General features: G+C 39.2%; 1 protein-coding gene across 8 annotated transcripts in view; it reads left to right on the forward strand.

The window, feature by feature from the left end:
* LOC114144216 (plectin-like) overlaps nt 1-21,775 on the forward strand; it is a 122,041-nt gene that overhangs the window by 30,344 nt on the left and 69,922 nt on the right. For 2 of the 8 annotated variants that reach the window (XM_028016787.1, XM_028016790.1), the window contains exon 1: nt 164-254. The exons of 4 other annotated variants lie outside the window; for them this stretch is intronic. In XM_028016787.1, coding sequence (XP_027872588.1) covers nt 179-254 — 76 coding nt within the window. In that variant the 5' untranslated portion in view covers nt 164-178. Of the gene's footprint in view, nt 1-163; nt 255-14,575; nt 14,661-21,775 lie in introns of those variants that run through there. 2 more of the 8 variants (XM_028016789.1, XM_028016791.1) reach the window with 1 other exon arrangement.

A 21,775-nucleotide genomic window follows, 5' to 3' on the forward strand; every position in this document is an offset into this window, starting at 1 on the left:
TTATTATAGAGGGCGGCTCTGACCTGTGTAAGAGGAAGAGGAGGGAAACTCCTTTTTTTTTGTTGTTCTGCACAGCTTGACGTGTTTGACAGAAAGCGCGGAGAAAGCACATAGAGGCACCAAGATCAAAAAGAAGAAAGGAGTTGTTAGGGAACGCTGTCGGGGCGGGGGAGAAAAAATGGCTTCGGTTCCTAAGGTTCCAAAGGTCTCCGCTCGGGAAATCTGCAGCATGGAGTCGTTCTATTCGAGCAAAGGTAAGCCTCAGGAATGAACAACAACACAGCTGAAACGAGAGAAAGGAGATGGGGAAACAAAGCCAGGTGGTAAGCTGATCCAGGTGGAGAGCAGATGAAGGGAGAGTCTCTGGATGGGAATGTACATGTGGTAAAATCAAAGGCATGAAGGAGATGACTTCTGATAATTATTAGAATTGCTCAGTGAGGATATTTTTCTCCCCCAAGATAACATTTGAAGTCGTCAAAGAACAGCCGTTGATAACGATTTGATAATTGGGAGATTTTTTTTGTCATTAGTATATGTTCTAGAAATGTTCCTTTCTGGCATGTAGAGATATTTCATCTGATCTGTAGAGTCTGGAGCACATTTTTTAAAACTCTCCTCTAACATGAACCTAAGTAAGAAAGTTCCTAAAGATATATTCAACGCAACACATACAGCCAGAGTCTTTAATAAAGTCACGTTTTGCCCTCGCTATCAAAGGTTTTATGTGGAGCAATTTGCAAAAGTGCTGGGTTAACTTTAGCATGTATGATCTTTTTTTCATATGCCTTCTTGATAATTCAGCTCCTAACACATGAGCTGAATTTCACTAGATTTACAGCTCACCCTCATTTTAGTTGTGCTGTGCAAAGCACTAGGGGATAGCTGAGGATCTCTGAACATGGCATTAAGCAGGTGAACTGACAAGGATAGGCAGTGAGTAGCAGGGATTTCTTTTTTCTCAATTAACATCATTGTTGATGTTAATAGATGATTGTAACTGATGATTGCTAATCAGATAAATAGATCAATAAGCATGTCTATAATACAGTTTCAGAATGTTGTGAAGCAAAAATTCATAACTACAGATATTCAGCTTGGGAGTTTTGTCAGATTTCAATATCAATCAATATTTGAATATTCAGAATAGTGATTACTTCTGGTTATATAAGTAAGATAACAGTATTAAACAGACCAAAACAGCAAAGATATGGCTTAAAATAGTAACTGAACCACATGGGTATTGCTAATCTGCATGTATGGCAACATGTTAGGTGATCCGAGAGGAAGTAAACATATTTCCTCGAAATCCATTGTAATATTTCTGCTTCTTAGTCTGATAAATCATATATGGATATTGTATGATATGTTTGTAAAAATTTTATAGAAAAGCCAACAATTAATGAGTGAATTTTTTTCAGCACTGCTCTGTTTAAAATGAACTCACCACAAAGCTCACACTATCTTGAACTTTAAACCGCCTTTGGGTGTGTTTTTAAGGGTCGGTGTGTCAGTACTTAATCCAGGGTGCATCACTTTCCTTTTCTTTCAGAAACAGCTAGTACTGCTGCTACTGCTACTTGAAACTACATTTTGAGTAGCATCTTTTCCAGTCTATTCTCATTACTTCTCAAGACTGGTAATGATCTCAGTGTTCCCATTATTCATTATGTTGTGTCCTTTCTTTTTATTACCTAGTTGTGTGGTTTGCTTTGAACTCAGTTTTAAACCATTTTAGAACAAAAATATGTGACTCTTGTTAAGTCTTAAATATGCCATCACATCCGGTTCATCTGGTCAAATGTTAAATCCAGTTGCAGCATCTCAATCTCGTTCTAAGCTGTTGATGACAATGCCAAATAAATCTTATCTTATCTTATCTTAAAGGTTTCATAGTTATTGATTTGTTGCGTTTTGAAGGGAGAGCAGGATGCTGTGGGGCTCTCTGGGCCTTGCAGGACAAAACAGCATCTCTTTTCTTTGCATGAAGTTGGGTTTGTTCCTCGCTGGTTGAACACCAGGACTGGCCTCTGTTACCAGTACTGCTTGTGGTATTCATGAACGAGCTTGTCAAGGTATAGTTGTGGCTTGGAAGGTGTCAGGAGCCTCCGAGACGAACCTTTGCCTTTTTAATTGTTGGTATGGGTCTGTTGGTTTCTTCTGGCCACGACCTCCAGTAGGCACTGAAGCAGTTTGCAGCAGAATGTGAAGTCGTTAGTCTTTACCTTAAGCAAAAGAATGATCTTTTGCTCACTAGAGGTGACAGTATGCAACCAGAAGATGGTCTGTCTATGTTCTGTACCTTATCTCTGATTATGGGATATGGATCATGACAGAAAGACTGAGGTTCTAGATACAAGAAACGGACATCAGCTTGCTCAACACGGTGGCCAGACTCTGCTTTAGAGAGTTGGTGAGAAACTCCGACATCCAGCAGATCTTAAGTTAGAGCCGTGTGCCCTTCACATCAAGAGTAATCAGTTGGGGGTCTGACCAGGATGCCTGCAGGGGACTTCCTTTTGGAGCTTTTCTGGACATGCCCCCCTGTTACCTTCCCAACTCAACATTGGATTATCAGAAAATGGATGGATGGATGGATGGATGGATGAGTTAGATTGCAGCACCGTTGTAATACCTAATACCACAATCATGACAGTCTAGTCAAGCAAACGATCTTTGGTGAATACGGGTTCTATGTAGAACAGACTAATACTTACACTAACCTGCTTCACAGATGTTGCAGAGACATTCCAGTATAAACTGGATCTCCCTGTGGCTGTGTGGCCCTGTTCAGATTTACTGCTGCCTCCTCTTCATCAGCAGCTACCTAATATCCCAGTTTCTATCCCGGTTTCGGCACTTCAAGCAGTATATCGTCCTCTGCGTGTTCTGCTGAGTGTTACTTTCAGTCCAAAACCCACAGAGGAGGAATTTTGCTCTCGATCAAAGGTCTTTTTGCTGTCACCCTCTGTGGAATTACCATGAAGAAGTTTCCACTGAGCCTCCATCAGGCTGCTGTCTGGGTCCAGAGACCTCCCACAGAGTGAGAAGAAGTGTTGCAGTGTTGGGCTGCGTCTGAGTGTTTTGCTGGCAGAGGGTCCTTCTGTCTGGCAGCACCCGCTGTTCCACAGAGAAGGGGGGAAAAAAAGAAAAACCAAAAGCAGGTTTCTAAGGTTGTGTTTACTGTTGGAAATACTTGTTGGCTCTTGATGTCAAAGGACAAGTTTAGGTGGCAACGACCATCGTTACTCTGGTGGGGGGGGTAGTTCTGTTTCTTTTGAATTTAGTGAGCAATAAAATGATTGAGTAAATAATCTTTTAACGTTTAGCACCGACATACCACTGATTTTTTTTTTTTCCTTAAGCTGCAGCGATTGCTTCAGACTACTTGATATCTTATGATGCATTCCTGGCTCTCTACTCTGACATCTAAACTTATCTGCCCACTAGGGTGCGCTAGGATGCTGTTGCCAACTCCGACAATAAGACTGTCAGTCAAAAAGTTAAAAAAAAACAACAACAAAAAAACTTCACAAAAAGAAGGAAAAATAATATCTTTTTGTTGGAAGGTTTTGCCAGTTTGTCTGTGGGAAAAAAAGGACATTGAAACTGCACCGTTGTCCTGACGACAAATCATTTTATCTTTCTGGTCAGGTTTGATCTTATTCTTCTCATTTGACTGGACAGCGGGAAAAAGATCCCGTTATCGACCATGTGAAGCTGAAGCAAAATAGCATATCTGTCTATCATAAGCAGTGACAGTCAAACATGATGTGTAAAGCAGAATAAACATCTCTTAGCTTGTAGATGCTGCTCTCTGTAATACTGCTGTGTGTCTCCAAACGTCAGATTCAAATCTAATGATTTTTTAAACGTTTTACAAGTGGAAAAATCAGAAATTTGCTTTATCATTTTACAAATCTAGATAAGTACAAGGGAATAGAAAGACGATTTTGTGTAAAAAAAAAAAAAAGAATCAAAATTGAGGCTGCATTTTTTTACAACATGAACATTGAAATCCTATACTGTTCTAGAGTGATTTTTAGTTAGGTAGTTATATTTTTTTCAACCTTGCTTATCAAAGATCTTTTATATTTGGTTTGCCACATCCAGAGGATCGTAGACTTTACTTTAATGAATCTAAATCCTAGAGCAGAATATTCAAGTCTAGATTGAATATCTAAACTTAATATTGAAGTTTAGATAAGTAGATAGATAAGTTTAGATAAACTTGAATATCAAGTTTGGTAGATTAGAAATTAGCTCTAATTTCTAATCTAGAGCTAATCTGAATTAGCCTAAATACCAAAGAAACAGAAAGATTAAAAAAATATTCTGTGAATCGCTGCTGATTGAAAAATTTATGGAATGCACAGATCATAAAGCCCTGGGAGATTTTGTTTTTCAGATAACTGTTTTGTTTTTAAATGTACAGAATGGAAGATGTGGAAGTTTGAATTTGGAAAAATGTATAATTCCTTTCTGGAAAAACACATAGAAACCTTCTAGCAGAATTTCTCAGTACAGTTTTTTACTTACTCTAGAAAACTTTTTGAGAAAATTTACACCATTTGTAATGAAATTGTTTTCCTTTTTTTTGCTGTAAGCTATGAAAATGACATCTAAAGTTATGATCCAAGTTAAATGCTTCACAGTATTCAACCTTAATCTTGCCATTCTCACCGCAACGTGATGATTATTTCATGTAACGTAAAGGATCAGAGCTGCTATAAACACATGGACAGTGACAGTCAGCTGTTGAAGCACAAACCACACATCAGATCCTGTTTTAGAGGGGCGATACGTCGCGGATCGCTCGCGTCGTGAGCTGATGATTTAACGCAGAGCCGGCTGTCGATTGGTCGCCGCTGCTTGTGTTCTGCTCATACACGCAGAAACCTCCACCGCTTCTGTGGGGAGGTCCGGCACGGTTTGCGGTGCCATGTGGGTGGTAAGGTTCAGAGGGCGTGACCTCAAAATGGGGGAACAGCTGTAAATCCTTTTATCTGCAACGGTCACATTACTATGGAGGTCTGCAGAGTTCCACAGAGTTAGATAAGTCATTCCCAAACGCCTCACACAACAAATGAATGAAGTGTCTTCTATCACACACTTCCATTAAATTGCAATAGCGACATGAACAACTGCAATGTTGACAGAGCATTGCAGTCACTTTATTATCTCTTTAGGGAAATTTTCCTTGCAGGAAGGTGGGAAGAAAGAAAAAAACACAAACAGAAACAAACGCTACGAAATATTAGTACAAATATCAATGAAACGGGCTGAACGACGAACTCAGACCCGATTGCATTTTGAATTTACCTGAATAATGGCCTGGCTACTAAAAGTTTTTTCATCTTTTGGTTCTTGATTTGAGCGTTTCCTAAGACAGAAGGAATAACACATTTAATGGTTACCCTAAATGGATAGTTCAAGATTTTTAAATTGAGGTTCAGTTCAGACTTTGTATGGTAATAAAATATTCAGCTTGTTGGATAGTTTGATCATTTGTGTAGTAAAAAAAAAATGGAATGCGGAGAGACAGAGCAATGGAAGGATTTAATTTATTTAGGAAAGTTAATAATCACACACTAACCTCCCACCCCCACAAAATGAGTAATGAAAATGTGAATTTAAAAAATACAGTGGGAATAAATAACATGTTATGGGACAGAAGTCATTGGGAATCTTCTTGGGGTTTGTCCATGTCCTTAACTATTTAATCCACAGGAAAAGCTAAAAAAAACAAAAAAAAAATGTCTACATCCTTTGCCTTTATATTTTAGCCAACTCATTATTTTAAAAAAAGACAAAGGTCATCTTACTAAAATCTGTTTTATTAAGAGCCATCTTAACTTACTATGAGTCATTAAAGAGACCTAAAAAGATTTTATGTTTGGTGCATTTTGCCCAAAACTCTAAATCATCTCTAGCTAATGATTCAAAAATATTTGCTAACTTGCTGTCTCTCCAGTAGATGGCGATGCTAATCTGTAAAGTGGATCCTCGTTCTCAGCCTCCTGCCTTCAGCATTTTTTCCCCCAAACTCATCATTCGACAGGATTGACTGGGCGGCCCAACCACTTTCCTTGACGGCTGAACAATGATTTTATCATTCGACAGGGTTTCTTTTCTCACGCTGTCTGTAAAAAGACGGCGTGCCAAACTTGTTGTTTTCATTAGCGACTCATTAGGCTTATTTACTTACTATTTATTTATTTTAATTAAGCTTATTAGTGACCTAAGCCTTAAAGTTTAGCCTCAAGTTGTTTCCCTGCCATGATGCTCATCATCTCACTCCTGCTTATCGCTCCTTTTAGATAGCGCCAAATAATCTTGCTTTTATCGTCATGTTGTTATATAAAGTGGAGCAGTTCATATTTTTATTGACTCTTATGTGTGTTCTGCTTTGTGTTTTTCAGGTGAGTGCCCTATCCTCTCTTTTCCTATTCATAATTGGAGCGGTTGTTGCGTGAGGACAGCGGGGAACGGCTGACGAACAAGTACTCTAATCAAGTTAGCCGAATGCCACAATGCACACACACTCGTCTTAACACTTCAATGTTAAGACAAGTAAAAAAACCCCCACATACCTGAAGCATGGATTTGACGGCCTTGCCGTGAGTTTCTGACAGGTTTTAAGCTGCAACAAATAAATGAGTCACGCCCCGGAGGAATCGGGTTAAGATTTGCCCTCACAGGCAATCCCTCTCGTCTGAGGTACATCTGGAATGTTTTTACACGGGGTTGAGGGCCCCCATCCCCCCTCACCCGGGGGGCGAATCACTGGCCCCTCTCGTTAGAGAGCAGTCGCCCCGCATCCTGTGATTTGTTGCCTCTTTGGTTGGCGCACCTCGAGGCATGTCGTGAAACGGATGACTGGGTTGCAGCCTGACAGAAAAAACACCACCTGCTTCGGGATGTTTTATTTGCTTGCCCGCTCAGTGGATGTAAAATTGCTCGACTACGAATACTTGCGCAGACGAGTTGGGCAACAATGCGTGCTTAATTGCTCTGAAGTTTACTCACTGAGGGAGGGGAAGAGAAAAGTCTAGCGTGTGCATTTCAGTAATTGTAATGTTCTGCTGCAGAACAGATCTTGGTCTCCTCTGGCCTCGCAACAGGTCACAATGTACCGGGTCATATTTCTTTACCGGAGGGAGGGAGAGGTTGAACAGTTAGACTCGACGCAACCTGAACGAAGGCCTTGGCAAAGCTACAAAGGGAAGCAGCTGAATGCTAACAGGTGATCCAACTGGTTTTTGTTTTCAGGGAGCTGCTAGCATTATATTTCTTTGATACCTAAGTACGACGACTTCATCTGCCGTCCACAGAGTTCTGGGAGGCTGCATTTACTGACCACCTTTCACATATTCGTTTACTATATAGGCTGTGCTATTATCGAAGAAAGAAAATATTTTATTATTTTTCCTAACAACGAATCAACTACAATTAAAATGTGTCAATGAAGCATAAATTAAGCTTCTACTTTTCTCTTTTGTCTGGACTGAACACACTTTTAGCATACATAGTAACTGTCAAATTCTTCAACATTTATGAAGAATGTTGATCAAAACAATCAAAATTATTCATCATGCCCTCTACAGATTTAGGTTCAGAATTAATTGTCCTAGAAGTTTGTTTCTGATAAGTTATCAGTCAGCAATCTCTTTAAATATATTTATATATAAAATGTAAAAATATATATATAAATGTTTTTTTAAAAAAAAGAAAAACATCTAGGTAGAATTAAAAGATTACTTTAAGCAAGGAGTGTCCAAACTTTTTGCCACATGGGCCTAAAGTTATGAGTTGAAAGTACTTGCAGGCCAAAAATATGTAAATAATTTTATCCAATTTTTGTTAGTTGTTTTTTTTTTTTTTTTTTGTAGAAAAGAAATGTCATTCACTGCAGATCTAAAGTTTAATGCAAAAAATGTTGCACATTTTCAGTAATAAAGATAGCTCATCCAGTTTTCAAATTCTTCTAGGCTTGATTGAACATTTTTTTCTGTTTTTAAGAAACAGATTTGGGTCTTTTTTATTTCAAAACACTTTCTTTATTTAGCGAAGTTTAATAAATCAAATAAAAGCTGATTGAAGTGCAGCAATGTAGAAGTGGTTCTACTTATTATAAAAGCTTCATCATACAAATCCGTTAACTTTTTCCATTGTAATAAAATAATGTTATGCACCCTGGTTAAAAATATTAAAGTTTGCAGCAAATTTGCTTCAACCGTCTGGGATGGGTTGAATTGGTACCCTTTTTGAATTTTGCAGGGGCTGTACAGAATCACTCCAAAGTTAGGTTGACTTCCCTTGTGTTTGTCAAAAATGTCCATATAAATAATTCCCTTAAACCGAACACGTTTTATTTATCTTGCAGCTTCTATGTTTGAGTTAGTTTCAGCCCTTTGTTCCCAGAAATTTCAAGGAATGATTGAGGTTTGGTTTCTCTTATACCTGAATCTAACAACGGCGTAATGATGAATGTTGGCGCTACATTTTTTTCACACATGAAATAAATGTTTTATAGAATAAAATAAGTTCAGCAGCCTTCGGTCAAGGTTTAATCAGTCAATACAATTTATGCTTGTCTGATTCCAGAGCAGAATAGAAACGTTCCCTGTACATTTGCTTTCATAAGGAGAAGAAGGTTTTCATGAATCCTAAATTGTGCTGTAGAGAATCAGATCACTGTCTGGCTGCACCAAAAACTTTGAGCTGTTCATTTGATGCTTTCGCTGGTTGTGCTATGCACTCTGCTGTGTTGGGTTACACATCCAGAAAGACAAATCATTAGCAGAAATACTTTTCTTGATGCTGTAAAAGTCTGGGTTTTTGGGACTTGGACATGCTGTTGGCAATAGTTGAGCTCACCACATTGTTCCCAGTTGCAGAACTCCTCCTCATTGGTTCGTTCCAACAGTGAAGGAAAAAAAGAAACGTGGCTTTTGTTTTTGCTGCTGTTCTGCCTTTAAACGCTGGACCTTTGGCTTTAGATGTAACAAAGAAAAAGACAGGAAATGCTGCCACGCAAAAGGAAAGCGGAATGGCATCGCCTGCAGGAATGAGGACACACGAACTGTGTGGGTGGGGTTGGAATCCTAGTCCTAAGCTGCTTTTATCCAATAAAAGTGGTTGTTTACTTTGCAGGTTTAACAATGTAGGGTTTGCTTTAGGAGGCTATTATTGCTTCCAGTGTACTGTACTTTGAACATGTGTTTAAACGATCATTACGTGCGTGAGCTTTGTTTCTTGGACCTCGGCCTTAGAGAGATTCACATAAAAAAAAACAAAAAAACAATTATGTCCTGAAATCAATTTTTACATTTCATAAGTAAAGATACATCAATAATAGATTTTGTAGATTGATTTTGATTGTGGGTTTTTCTAAAGTCTGGACCTACTGATGCTGACTTTTAGCTAGTTCCAGTTTCTCTTAGGAACCGAGTACAACCACAAAATACGATTTCTCTATTTTCTCTATACATTAATGTAACTTTCTAAGTAATATAATATTGTCATTAAAAAAACAACAACAAAATAACAGAGCTGTTTTTTCCCCATCAGTAAAATCAATGATGCTTACAGGATGTATTTTTGCTAATTTAACTACAAGAAATATAGGATTCTTCAGTGGAAAAGAAGATTTTAACTTAGTATGTTTGGCACACCTCAAAATATATACAATAATCATAGTAATGATAATAATAATAATACATAGAACTCCACAATGTCATGTAGCATTAAAATGTTTCCTCAAGATTTATTAAAAAAACCCCCAAATACATCTATTTTCAATTGAATACTTGAGAAAAACAGTCGGATGTTATGCAACGTGTTAGAATCAGTCATTTTGTTTAAAGTTGCCGTACACACAGCTTTGTAAAGCCTACTAGTTCTGAACAATTTAGTTTTATTATTATTTACATTAGGACCAGAGGTGATGTTCCACAATGTGCAGGAAAGTGCAGGGATTGTTGTACCACTATTCAATAAAGCAGAACAAAACTAATATTTCAAAACAAAGAAAACAGGATTTGAGCTACTGAAGTGACATTTAAATAGTTCCCAGTGTAGCATTTGGTAATGTATATTGCTAAAACATTGCCTAACTCTGTTAATAATTATTGCTCTGTTGTAAAGTTCCATTTTTTTCGTGTTATGTAGTTCTAGAATCACACTGATAGGTGGCAGTAGCGCTCCATAGGAGGTGAGAGAAGTGTGAGAAACCACACCCGTCCGCGAATAGCTAAAATCCTTAAGCACCAATACTTAAGATCCAATCAAAAGACACCGTTAGCTACCTATTTTCATAAAATATATCTTAATATCCATAAATACACACAGTGGAAACCGTTTTAGTACTGCCACGGAAGCTCACGTCTACAGACTTCCTTCTCTCTGCTTTTGAGGATTCAGCTAATCAGCGCCAAGGAAAATAACAGGTGCTGCTGGATTGGCTGATATGGTAAGACCAGCCAATAGAGCATCACTGCGCCTAAGAATGTTAGTTTTCCAAGCTACATGTTCTTTCAGATATTTTCGATATGCTTTACCAAGACACAAAAGGGTAGCATTTTCCCACAAAAATGTAACTTGGAGTTCTGCTCCACAGAAAAGTCTCTGAATTGGTAAATTTGCAAAAACTGAAACCTAAATAGGCATTGTATATGTAGAAAAGGTCACCCATAAAGAGAAGACTTTATGTCTCAGATACATAAACTCAGGGTTGCATAAAAAAATACAGTGACTTGCATGGTTAGCTTAACTTAGCCTATGTTCTCTGCTGAATTAGCGTCACCGACTGCTAAATGCAGGACGTTTCATGACCTAAGTTGATTTATCTGCTTGTTTTAAAGACTTTGCAGTGATGTGTTCAGCTTTGTTTTATTTGCCTAAATCTCCTCTGCTGTTAAAAAGTAGCAACCTTAACAAAACGTTTGTGTCCTTCTGTATAGGAGCGTTTATGTCACGGCAACCTGTTACATCTGATGTATTCACGGTTCAGGGAAGAAAAAACAATGATCAGATTTTAAGTTTACGCCTGCCAATCACCGAACCAGTCAGGTGTTAAATCATCAAGTTATGTACCTCTCCATCTCTGATCTTCGATAACATTCCATCTCTGCTCCTTGTGTCTCTCCGTCCTGTTTTTGTTTGGGTACCAGGCTATAAAATGTCTTCTCCTTAGCATCCACTACATGAAACGGCATGCCGGATGCGTTTCCACTCTACAAATTATACAGTCCCGCTGCAACATTCCCGAGGCCTTGTTTGAGAACATCTTGCGAAAGTGAGCAAAGCCTTTGCGCAATGCAGTCACATTGCCATCACTCATCGCTGCACATGGCCTGTTGCATTGATTTCTCTCGGCAGATAACCGTGTGAATTGAAAGCTGTCTGTTCTTGACGACTTCACCTCCGGGTTTCAAGGAGCGATCATTCCCCGCTTATCTTCTTCAGATCACCTGAAAACCTAACCCTGACCTCCTGTGTTTCTTAGTCTTTGTCATTTTTTTCTCCAAATACATCGATACATCCGACAGCTTGGATTTAAGAAGTTAACTGACCCTTTTTTTTTTTCTGCTGTAGTTTTTTTTTTCTTTTTCCACTAAAGAGTCACCAGAACCCTCTCCTGGTTGGTTTAACACAGAAATAGCTCATTTGTGGAAGACGCAGATGATGGCGGGGAGTCACCGCTGTCTGTAACTCGACTCCAGAGCTGTGGCAGAAAGGCCCTTTTCTCTGCCTACTCATTTAGTTACTTTACTGTATGACTTTTTTTTTTTTTTTTTGGACAACAGTTTTCAGTCAGTTTTTCTGTTTCGCTCCGAGGACAGAAAGAATGCATCTGATTCATCCTCACCAGAACTGGGAGGGTTTTCTGGCTTCGAGGATAGTAAATCTAACTGTGTGGGATCTTAACTTTAGTTCGAGCGAGGAACGCACCTGCGTTCTGTTTGCCTCCGTTTCATTCGCTGCTCATCAGGATCTTTGTCTAAACTTAAAGCCCGCAGCCTCTTCAGGTTACAATACAAATGTCCACAAATGTGGCGCAGCGTCTCAAAGCCTGCAGTCTGGACCTCGTGTCGGGTTTTTGTTGTTTGATTGCCGGTTGCCCCTGGCAGCAGCAACGGCGCACATGCTCTGCACGGCCCTCAGTCGTGGACGGCGGGGCATATTATTTGCCTAACCTGCGGGCTGTGTCGCTACAGCAACCAAAGTATGACCGCTCCCAAGTGTAATTGCAGATGATGACTCATAGAGACAACTATTTAAGTACTTCCTTTTTCACACACACACAAAAAAGAAAGGAAAAAAAAGCATAGTTTGAATGTGTTGTAGTTGCACAGATGTGTTGGTTTCTGTGTTTCTGGTTGGCACAGAGGGGCCGGACCATGTTGGCAGCTACTGGCAGAGCGGGCACACCCTGCAGCCATTTTACACCTTCCTCACTACCCAGAGTGAAGCTCCATTTTGTAATGGGCAGCCTCTATTTCTATTTAAATATGATTTACATGGAATTATCCTTTGGGAAGGATTCATATCCTTTCAGCTTTTTTTTTCTAAGTACAATTGTTTTCAATAAACTAGAATATACCGAAGAGTCTCATTTTTCCAGATGACTTCAGCGTGATGTGTTTCACTTTGGGCAGAAACACATTACAACTTTTAGCCAAATGAAACTCATTTAAAGCCGCAAATGTTGCAGGGTTTTGTTTTTTTTGTTGTTTTTTTTTTTTGACAATACCGCTTTTAGATTAATATCTATTATCCTATTATCAGAAATTTGTGTCATTTTAAAGAACTGCCTTTTATTTCTATTTTTAGGAGTTAAAATGAAGATAAAGATCAAATTTAGCAAAAAGGATGGATTTTTTTTTTCCAATGGGACAGAAAATTGTATGATAAACTTTTTAAAAAAGCACATAGAGTCCAACCTAACGACGAGGAAATCTACAATGGCATGTTAGGGCTAGGAAGTACCTTTTTTCTTTTTTAATGTATACATTAACCAGGGGATTTCTGAAAAATCTAAAATTTGCATGAATATTTGAGATTAATCTAAAAGATTTTTTTTTTAAAGTCCCAAATTTTGAGATTAAATTTAGAAATTTACTCGAAAAAAATCACTGGGGGCTGGCTCCAGGCTCAAAATTGGGGTGAAAGTTCACCTTCCAGCAGGACAATCCCTCCTCTTACAGCCACAGCTGCGGTAGAATGGCCCACTCAAAGCGCAGACCTGGATCCAATGGAGAATCTGTGGCAACTTGAGGTTCTCCTTTCAATCTGAGCTTTTGTTTGAAAACAAACGTGCAAAGATTTTAGTCTCTTGGTGTCTGAAGCGAGCAGCTGCATATGCAGTGAAAGATGGCTCCTTTTTTTTTCCCAAGGGGGGTTGAAATAAATGCATGCCACACTTTCCAGAATTTTATTTGCAAAACAATTTGAAAACTGTGAAATGTTTTCAGTCCACTTTAAAGTTATGTGCTACCTTGTGGTAGAATAGAAAATAAAAATGTTATTGTCCTACTGTGGGAAATTTAGAAAGCATAGGTGAAAAAGGTAAAAGTGTATATATATATATATATATATATATATATATATATATATATATATATATATACAAAGAAAAATAATGATAAAAATGGCATATTCAGATTAATAGAGCAAATGAGTGATTTTAGAGGAAAAAAAGTGTGCAAGAGTTTCTAGTTGGTGTATCACATAAAACTCTCATAAAATGCATTTAGGTTTGTGGTTGCAACACGGAGCTATAAATGTTATCTGAAGGCAGTGGGACTCACGCTGCTGTATGTTGTTTGCAAAGTAATGACGTCTCTACCAAAAGATCTGCAATTGGAGTTTTCATTAGTATTGTTTATACCTGACTCCAATTTTAAATGAACTCAGTGGGTTTTTTGTGCTTTTTTTTTACTTAGCAAAACGCTTAATTACGCCCCATAAACCTGAGGAATGAGAAAACAACAAACAAGGCTCAGAGCTGCTGATGGGTGTATTTTCCAGTTCCTCGGTGCCGCACCAGGGCCTTTGCTTCTTTGTTTTACTTTCTCTCTATCTCTATTGGGTTCCTTTGTTGGACTTCTCCTCCATTGTACACTCTTCCTCTTAATCTCCCGGTCTGAAATCTTGCTCCGTCTTTCGTGAACAAAGAGTCCAGTGTGTGGCGCCCAGTGGCCGGTGCCAGAGCGAAGCGTGGGTTCCTTCAGATGCATGGGGACGCGGAGCGGGGTATCCAGGGCAGCAGAAAGGATGTGCCAGGCCCGGCATGGGCCTCAGATTTATGGCGTGGATGTTCCTCTGCGTTTCTGGGGACAGAGATGAAAAGATTCCCTTGTTCTCTCTCTCTCTCTCTTCTCTGTCTTTTTTTTTCTCAAAAACACTCTTTCTCCCTCAACACCCTGAAAACAACTCCCTACTTCTGCACTTTTTTTTTTTTTATCCCATATTTGCCCCGTCTGTGTGCGCATCCATTGGGGTCTCACTAGGGTGAGCAGAAGCAGCAGTTAGCAGTGTGGTGAAAAAGTTGCGGAGGCGCCTTTTTTGTTTTTTTTTGCAGAAAATGTCAGTTCAGAGCTGGTTGGAGAGCGGAGATCCACTAGGAGATCGGTTCTGGCTCAGCCCTAAGAAAGGTAAGCGGATGGAAGTGAGCGATTCTCTGGATTGGTCACACAGAAGGGGTGTGGTCATTTTTTTTGTTTATATTTTATTTTTGCAGGCGACAATGTTCATTTCTTTCACAGTTTGCTCTCTAAGGAACCGAATATGAATTTGGCAGAATTGTGACTCATCTTGTGCAATCGCACTGCAATCCTCCTGACTTCCAAATGGCGCAAGGCGTCTCTCTCTCTCTCTCTCTCTTTCCCTCGCCAAGCCTCGATCCCTCAGCGCCGTTTCAGCCCGAGCCAACGCGCAGCTCTCTCGCAGAAAAGAGCAAGAGAGAGAGAACACGAGAGCTGGTTCGGATTTTCTGTCCGGATCCAACTGCTGGACCTTGTTTACAGCACAAAGTGTTATTGTACTCACCAGTTGTTTGTGGAATTTACCATCGAGGTCTGACTTCAATTACGTTCATGTTAAAATGGAAAGGGGGGGGAAGATATTTGGCTTTCGTGCAATATTCCGGAGGAAAGACTGTAAGTGCGGGATAATGGCTTTAAATAGTCAAAGGGTGGAAGATTTCCGTTTGTGCTGACTCTCAGCCTTTACTTTAACTCCCAGCAGGTGGGCTGCAGTCCAGCTTTAAGGGCTGCTGGGGGTCTTGCACGGTTGAATACACCTGGACACTTCAGCAGTCAGTGACACTAAGTAAGAATGAACGAGACTTGGCAAAACTTGAGTTCTCAAGCTTTTTTTTCATTTTGATGATGAATCTGTGACTGAATTTCTTTCCACTCTAGAAAAGGAGAGTCGTCGTGATCCATGTCTTGTAGCGCCAGGAGTTAACAGAGCAGTGAAGAAAGTATTCCCACCCTGACGGGGTTGTTTCTGCTTCGTCACTCTTCAAAATCTCCAATCAAATTCAATATCAAATAAGGATTTCCTTCATTAAAAGCAGCTAAACCAACTTACTTTCAAAACCTAACCTGGCCAAAATAGTTTTAACTCGACCACAATGGTGAATTTCAAAGCACGTGTAAAAGCATCTCGGTGGAGTTTAATTGCAAACTTTGAGTAGGCCACCCAAAGGGCTTTTTCTTTTTAAAGGTGCTGGTGTGTTTCTAAGATTTGGTCTGTTGGCTAATCCAAGTGTGCTTGAGCTAAATTGAGCAGCGTCACGATCTCCTTCAGGATTTTCTCAAATTTAATGGCGCCATCAAACATTTTTCCAAGGTTTCGTTTTTGCCAATGTTTTTTATTTGTTGTTGAAACATGAGATGCGGACCTTCGCTGAAGAAAATGACACCTGCACCACAGATGTTTTTCTTCGTTCTGTTTTCACCACCTGGACGATCCATTGATGCAACATGTCGCAGGGTTGTTCCATGTTTTCTGAATTTTTGCTGTAACTGTGCAGTACAGATGTCAGTGACTTCACCTATTCTCGCAATTATTTTGAGTTTTTAAAATTTGCTTCATGTTGTCCTGTTGGTCCAGCTTAGTGAGTTTTTTAGGTCTGAGTTTGCTGACATTAAACTTTGGGAACACAAATAAAAAAAGAAAAAGGCAGAAAGCCGAACTTGCTTTTATTCTCCGCTCATACAGCAATCACTTCTTCTTCTTCTTCTGACGTCAATTTCAGCTTCATGTTACAAAAGCTGAAGCTTAATCCTTTCCACACAACGCCACATTGACATTTTTCCCCCCTTTTCTCAGTAGTAATAGTTACACGGAGTTTTCTTCGGACAGAAAGACAGAAAACGCCCGTCTTGCTCCAAAGTTGCACTGAAAACACTCAAGCAACTCTAAAAGTATTTATGAGACAAGTAAAGCTTAGCTTGGCAGAACCACAAGAGCAGTTCCTTCAGTGGTTTGATTGATTTCAGAATGTTTAGCAGCGGAGCAAAGCTTCCTCCGGCGTTTTTAGCTTTCTGTTTTCGTGTCAGCCGTCCAAGAGTTGATTGTTTCTTCTTGCCACAGAGTGAGAAATGCCAAAGACACCTCTTTCACCGCCTCCTGTCAGACAGCGCTGCTTTGTTTGGAGCCATACCACGGTTAACCCCGGTTGTAACGATTTACAATTGCATTTAGAGAGCTTTATTTTTCTCTTCTGGTCATAATTCTTCTGCCTGTTCATAGTGCCTAAACATCTCTAAAGCCAAAATTTATGCTAACAACATCTGGGTCTTCTGCCAACCATGTGCTGCCCAAATGGTTGTGACTGTGCAGACTCTTGCTTGCCAACTGACAGTCAGATAGAGAGATAGTATTAGTTTTTAGGCTAACTGGATAGATCACTGCAATTAACCCAAGGGTAGATAAGTGTCAGTCTATAGCAGAAGCTAATGCTTTTCTCTTCTTGTGTTTCAAAGGCTAAATTCTCTCCCTGTTTAAGTCCCATCTTGGCATCATGTGCATGCAGACCCGTTCAGACTTAAGTTCATGTTGTTTTGAAGTTGGAAGAATGCTTTGTGTTGACTGTGTGACGACCCTGCAAAAGTTAGCTCAAAGTTTTGTAATAAGTGTTGTGCAAAAGTAGTCACATCCTTTACACTATTTCATATTTTGTAAAAATGAATCAGATAAATTCAATTTATTTTCACGTGATTGGATGTGATAGACCAACAGAAATGAGCATGTGATCGTGAAGTGTAGCAACATTGATGCATGGTTTTAAATAAAACTGTCATGTGCGTCTCTATTCGGCTCTTCTTTAAAGCTGCAGAATGTAACTTTTGTAAAAAAAAAAAAAGATCTTTTCTCTTTCTTTTTTTTACATATTTATTGAAACTGTCACTATGCCATGACAGTTTGGTATGAGAGAGATAATCTGAGAAAAAAAACTTAGCTTCTCTATTGTCTCCCAGTGTTTCCACTGCCAGAAACACTCAATCAGAGGCAGCAGTGTCAATCACAATCTTGTGTTTTTTTCTGGCATGCTGCAGAAAGCACAGCCTGTTTTGAATGCTAATGCTAGTTAGCATAGCCACAATAATAGCAGATAAACGGTTTTTCTGTAATGTTAGGTTGTTTCTCCCCCATTATCACATTTAGCAGTGAGTACACTGGGTTGATTGACAGCGCTGAGACCCTCCTCCTGGCTCTGATTGGTTGTTATTGTCCGGGAGCGGTGCATTTCTTCAGAAAGCAATAGCAGCTCAGGGAGGAGGTGGATTATCTGTCTCATACAGTCATGACATGGTGACGGTTTTAATAAATGTGTAAAAACATATTCTTTATAAAAATTATGTACTGCAGCTTTAAAGGCCATAAATAAGATCCAGTGTGTGACCCTTAGAAGTCAATTAGTTAGTAAAGAGAGTTCTCCTGTCTCCAAATTGATCTCAGTCAATCAGTCTGTCAATATATGAAAGCTTCAGAGGTTTGCTGGGGAACATTAATGGCCCTTTCTCCACAGTACCTGCTCAACGCAGCTTGACTTGACTCTGCTGAACTCTGCTCGGTTTGGATCATTTGCCGTTACATTTGAGTACTAGTTCTATGTAATACGCTCACTCCCTGCCATTTTTACAAATGGCAGGCCCAATTCTTGCGAGGGAGTCAGTGTTTTGACGCAACCAACTCCACCTTCTAGTCAATCAGTGACCGTCAGTCTTCTGACACCATGTTTTCAGGCAGACTCGGTATCTTTAGTACGCCTATGTAACCCAGGTCCCCCAAAAATGGGATGGTCCCACATCCCAGCACTGTTATAGCCACTAAACGTTTTATTACAGACGAGATGAGTTTTATGCAGAAACCACTTTATCTTCAGTGAAGACGTTAGCTGCCTGTCTGCTAATATGTTTAGTTGGATTCAAAGATGTTTTTTGGGGGGCTTGGAGGGGAGAAGGTCAAACAAAGCAGTCTCTCACTTACAAGCTAGTAAGAAGAATCAATACTAGGGTGAAAAACAAGTGTAGCTGTTTTATGCTGGTCAACTTTAAAGCCAACACCACATCACATATAGAAGCATTTTTGGACATTTGTTAAAAGTCTCTGTACCATGTAGCAGGAAAACCCACCGCAAAACTTTTCACAGCCACTCCCATAGTCACAAGCTATTCATCCAAATCAAATAATTTTAAATGTTATGAAAATGATTCTGACTACTGCTGAGTTGTTTCTATTTGAAGTATGTTTTTGGCCTGTTACCTCATAGAAACGCCTCTTAGTGATTTTTAACTGACTTTTTTGGGCACCCGTTAAAGAAATGCCTCAAAATGTCACTTCTTATATCAGCTTACATGAGTTTGTACTGAAATATAAATTGCCTCCCTGACTTAAAATAAATTTCCTTACAAGGATCCCCAAGTTTAGCACATTCACGCATCAGTTCTGTCTGGGGCAACACCTGTCCCATTGGGGGAGGGGTCACGTGCCTCACCAGTCCCACTCTTAGGACAGGCTCCTTAAATTAGAATAGGCTTTTCATCTGAATGAAAAGTGAGCGCTTGCACACTGCAGAAGCATTCATCACCTCAACAGAAGTACAAGTCATGATTTTTAGACATCTGTCCATGTTCATGTCTTGACCAACTCTGTTTTAACCAAATATTGATGATTGAACTATCCTAGCCAACTTACAAATAGATAGCTGATGGCGATAGAACAGAAAAGTCCTTTCTCCAGGATCAGTTTAAGAGATGAAAAAAAAGTTATCTCTGATTATAAGGTATGAATATGTTTTGAGTTTTGACAAACCACCTGTACTGCAAGTTCTTTGATATTGATAACATTCCTGTGAAAACAGTTCCATGTTCCGAAATCTTCATCTTCCTTCTGGCTAAACATAACCATAAATGTGTTAGGTTGTTGTTGTCGTGTAAACGACATTACTGAATGTAGATCAATGAAGTTTTTTGCTGTAAGGTGTATCTGCTGAACTTTATTTTTTTTTTGTGGAATGCCTTGGGTTCGATATCAGGAGGGAGGACACACCATTGTACACCCCAAGCAGCAGGCCTTTACTTTGGGCAATTTGCCATCTTCAAGAAGGTGGTGGTGACAAGTCTATTCTGGGAAATGGGGAGGTCTGACACAGCAGAGACAGACTCCTAACTAGGAAGTTTCTCAGATAAGCCATTGTCCTTTTATCTATTCAGTCAATTATGTCATATTTCTTTCAGTTTTGCATTTGTTTGTTACTTGTTTATGATGTATAATGTAATTGGTAACACATATGTTGTAGGGGGTATAATGTAATAACTGAGCCACCCTGAACATATTAAAACAGATGAAGAAAAGAAGTGGACAGATAATGACATCTGTACCTATATTCAACCTAGATTTTACTGATCACTTCCCACAATTATTAGTGAACATGATCATTGTCATGACCAGCCAGTATTTTCTGTCGGTCTGTGTTTGACATTGACAGTCTTAATAGATGTTGACATTTCTTCTTAATCAATGACTTTAGATCACCAACGATGTTGCTAATTTCACCTGGAACTCGCTCCTAACAATTGCAGCTAAAGAGTTGGCGGAATAACAACCAGAACTAATCTATAGTGGTATTTCCTTTTAATTCTGCATATGCGACACAATTTGATGGAAATTGTGACTGAGCTTTTTAGCTGTAGCAATGGTTATATAACCAACGCTGTATTCAGTGTCATAAAATGGTTCTGTCGTAAATCTGCAAACACGAGATAGACACTAAACAGCCTCAGGTGGTTGTAAATCTTCAGACGAGCTGGCCTTATCCCACGCCCATCAGCCTTCAAAACGTCACCCAGCAATGTAAAGCCACGGACGGTGTGTAAGAGGAACAGAATGTTGTGCCTACAATGAATCAGCCATCAATCCACAATGTTAAGCACACCAAGGCATATATGTTTAACCCTCTATGGCATAACTTTTTGTACTTTTGGGGAAAAAATATTTTCCCATTTTCCGGAAAAATATTGGGAGCTCAGTGGTCCCTAATTACATATCAATCATAAAATCGGACCCTGACAGCTCCCGGAACCAGATTTGGGTTTGTTGCCTCGAAGGGTCTAAAACACCAAGGTTTTCTACAGTGATTATGAGAAATGAAATGCAAATCAAACAAAAACTAAATTCATAAAAAAAAAGTTTTTGTTGACAAAAATAAATCAGACATGGTTCCAACTACCCAAATATAAAATGAACAACTACCTGTAGCTTTCATTAATGAATGGTACATTTAAGAAAATTACTAAAATGAGCATTTGTGTGTGTGTACGTGTGTGTGTTTATCAGAGTTAGAATCACTAAAGATGTTGCCATCAGTCCTTTTTCCTATTATGTGTAAAACATCAGGGAGGAATTGCTTGCTGATGTGAAAAAGAGTGTATGTCACATTTCTGGTACTTGATTATCGACATAGCTATGGATCACAATCTGTTTATCTAATTATCTATGGGTTGTAGCGACCAGATTCACATCAGTGACTGGAGTTAGGGCTGCAGGTTCTTTTTTTAAGAGTTTGTAGTTCCGATTCCTTGGTAGAATTTGAGCCAAGCAAAAGCACAGGACAACATTTTCACCAGCTCCCATATCTGGTAGATTGGTGGTTGCATGACTTGCCCTGTGTAGGTTTTAAAGTTGTAAGGAACACAATCTGCACCAGTCATATGAATGACCCTGCAGCCCCATATTTTCGATTTTTGCAGGTATTGCTTCAGTCTTTGCCTGCCTTCGAATAGGGCCATTTGTTAATTGATGAACAGTTTATTGCCCATTGGGACTGACACTATTTTTGAGGATAAACAAACAATGAAATAATGGTGGCACAGTGGATCCTCATGTTTTCATCAGGAATGACCCCAACTTATGAACCATGCGCCTTTTGTCCATGAAAGGATCTTGCATCCATCTCTTGTTGCTGTTAGTCATTAATAAAGTTTAAAAAATTGGCTTTATAATGATTTTGTAAACATCTGCATATGAACGCACTAGAATAATATTGTCTGAATGAAAGGGCCCCAACTGCCCAATGTTGCCCTGAGGCAACAAACAAAAAAATACAGTTTTAGCATATAAATTATAAAACAATTGTCTTGAAATGATCTACAATGCTTCTTTACATACTCACAGACATTAAAATATTTTTAGTTAGAGTTACCCAAAATTTAAACATGAAGAAAAGTGATCTATAACTTACAAGTAGGAGGCAAGG

Source organism: Xiphophorus couchianus, chromosome 5, assembly GCF_001444195.1.
Source record: "Xiphophorus couchianus chromosome 5, X_couchianus-1.0, whole genome shotgun sequence".
Lineage (NCBI taxonomy): Eukaryota > Metazoa > Chordata > Actinopteri > Cyprinodontiformes > Poeciliidae > Xiphophorus > Xiphophorus couchianus.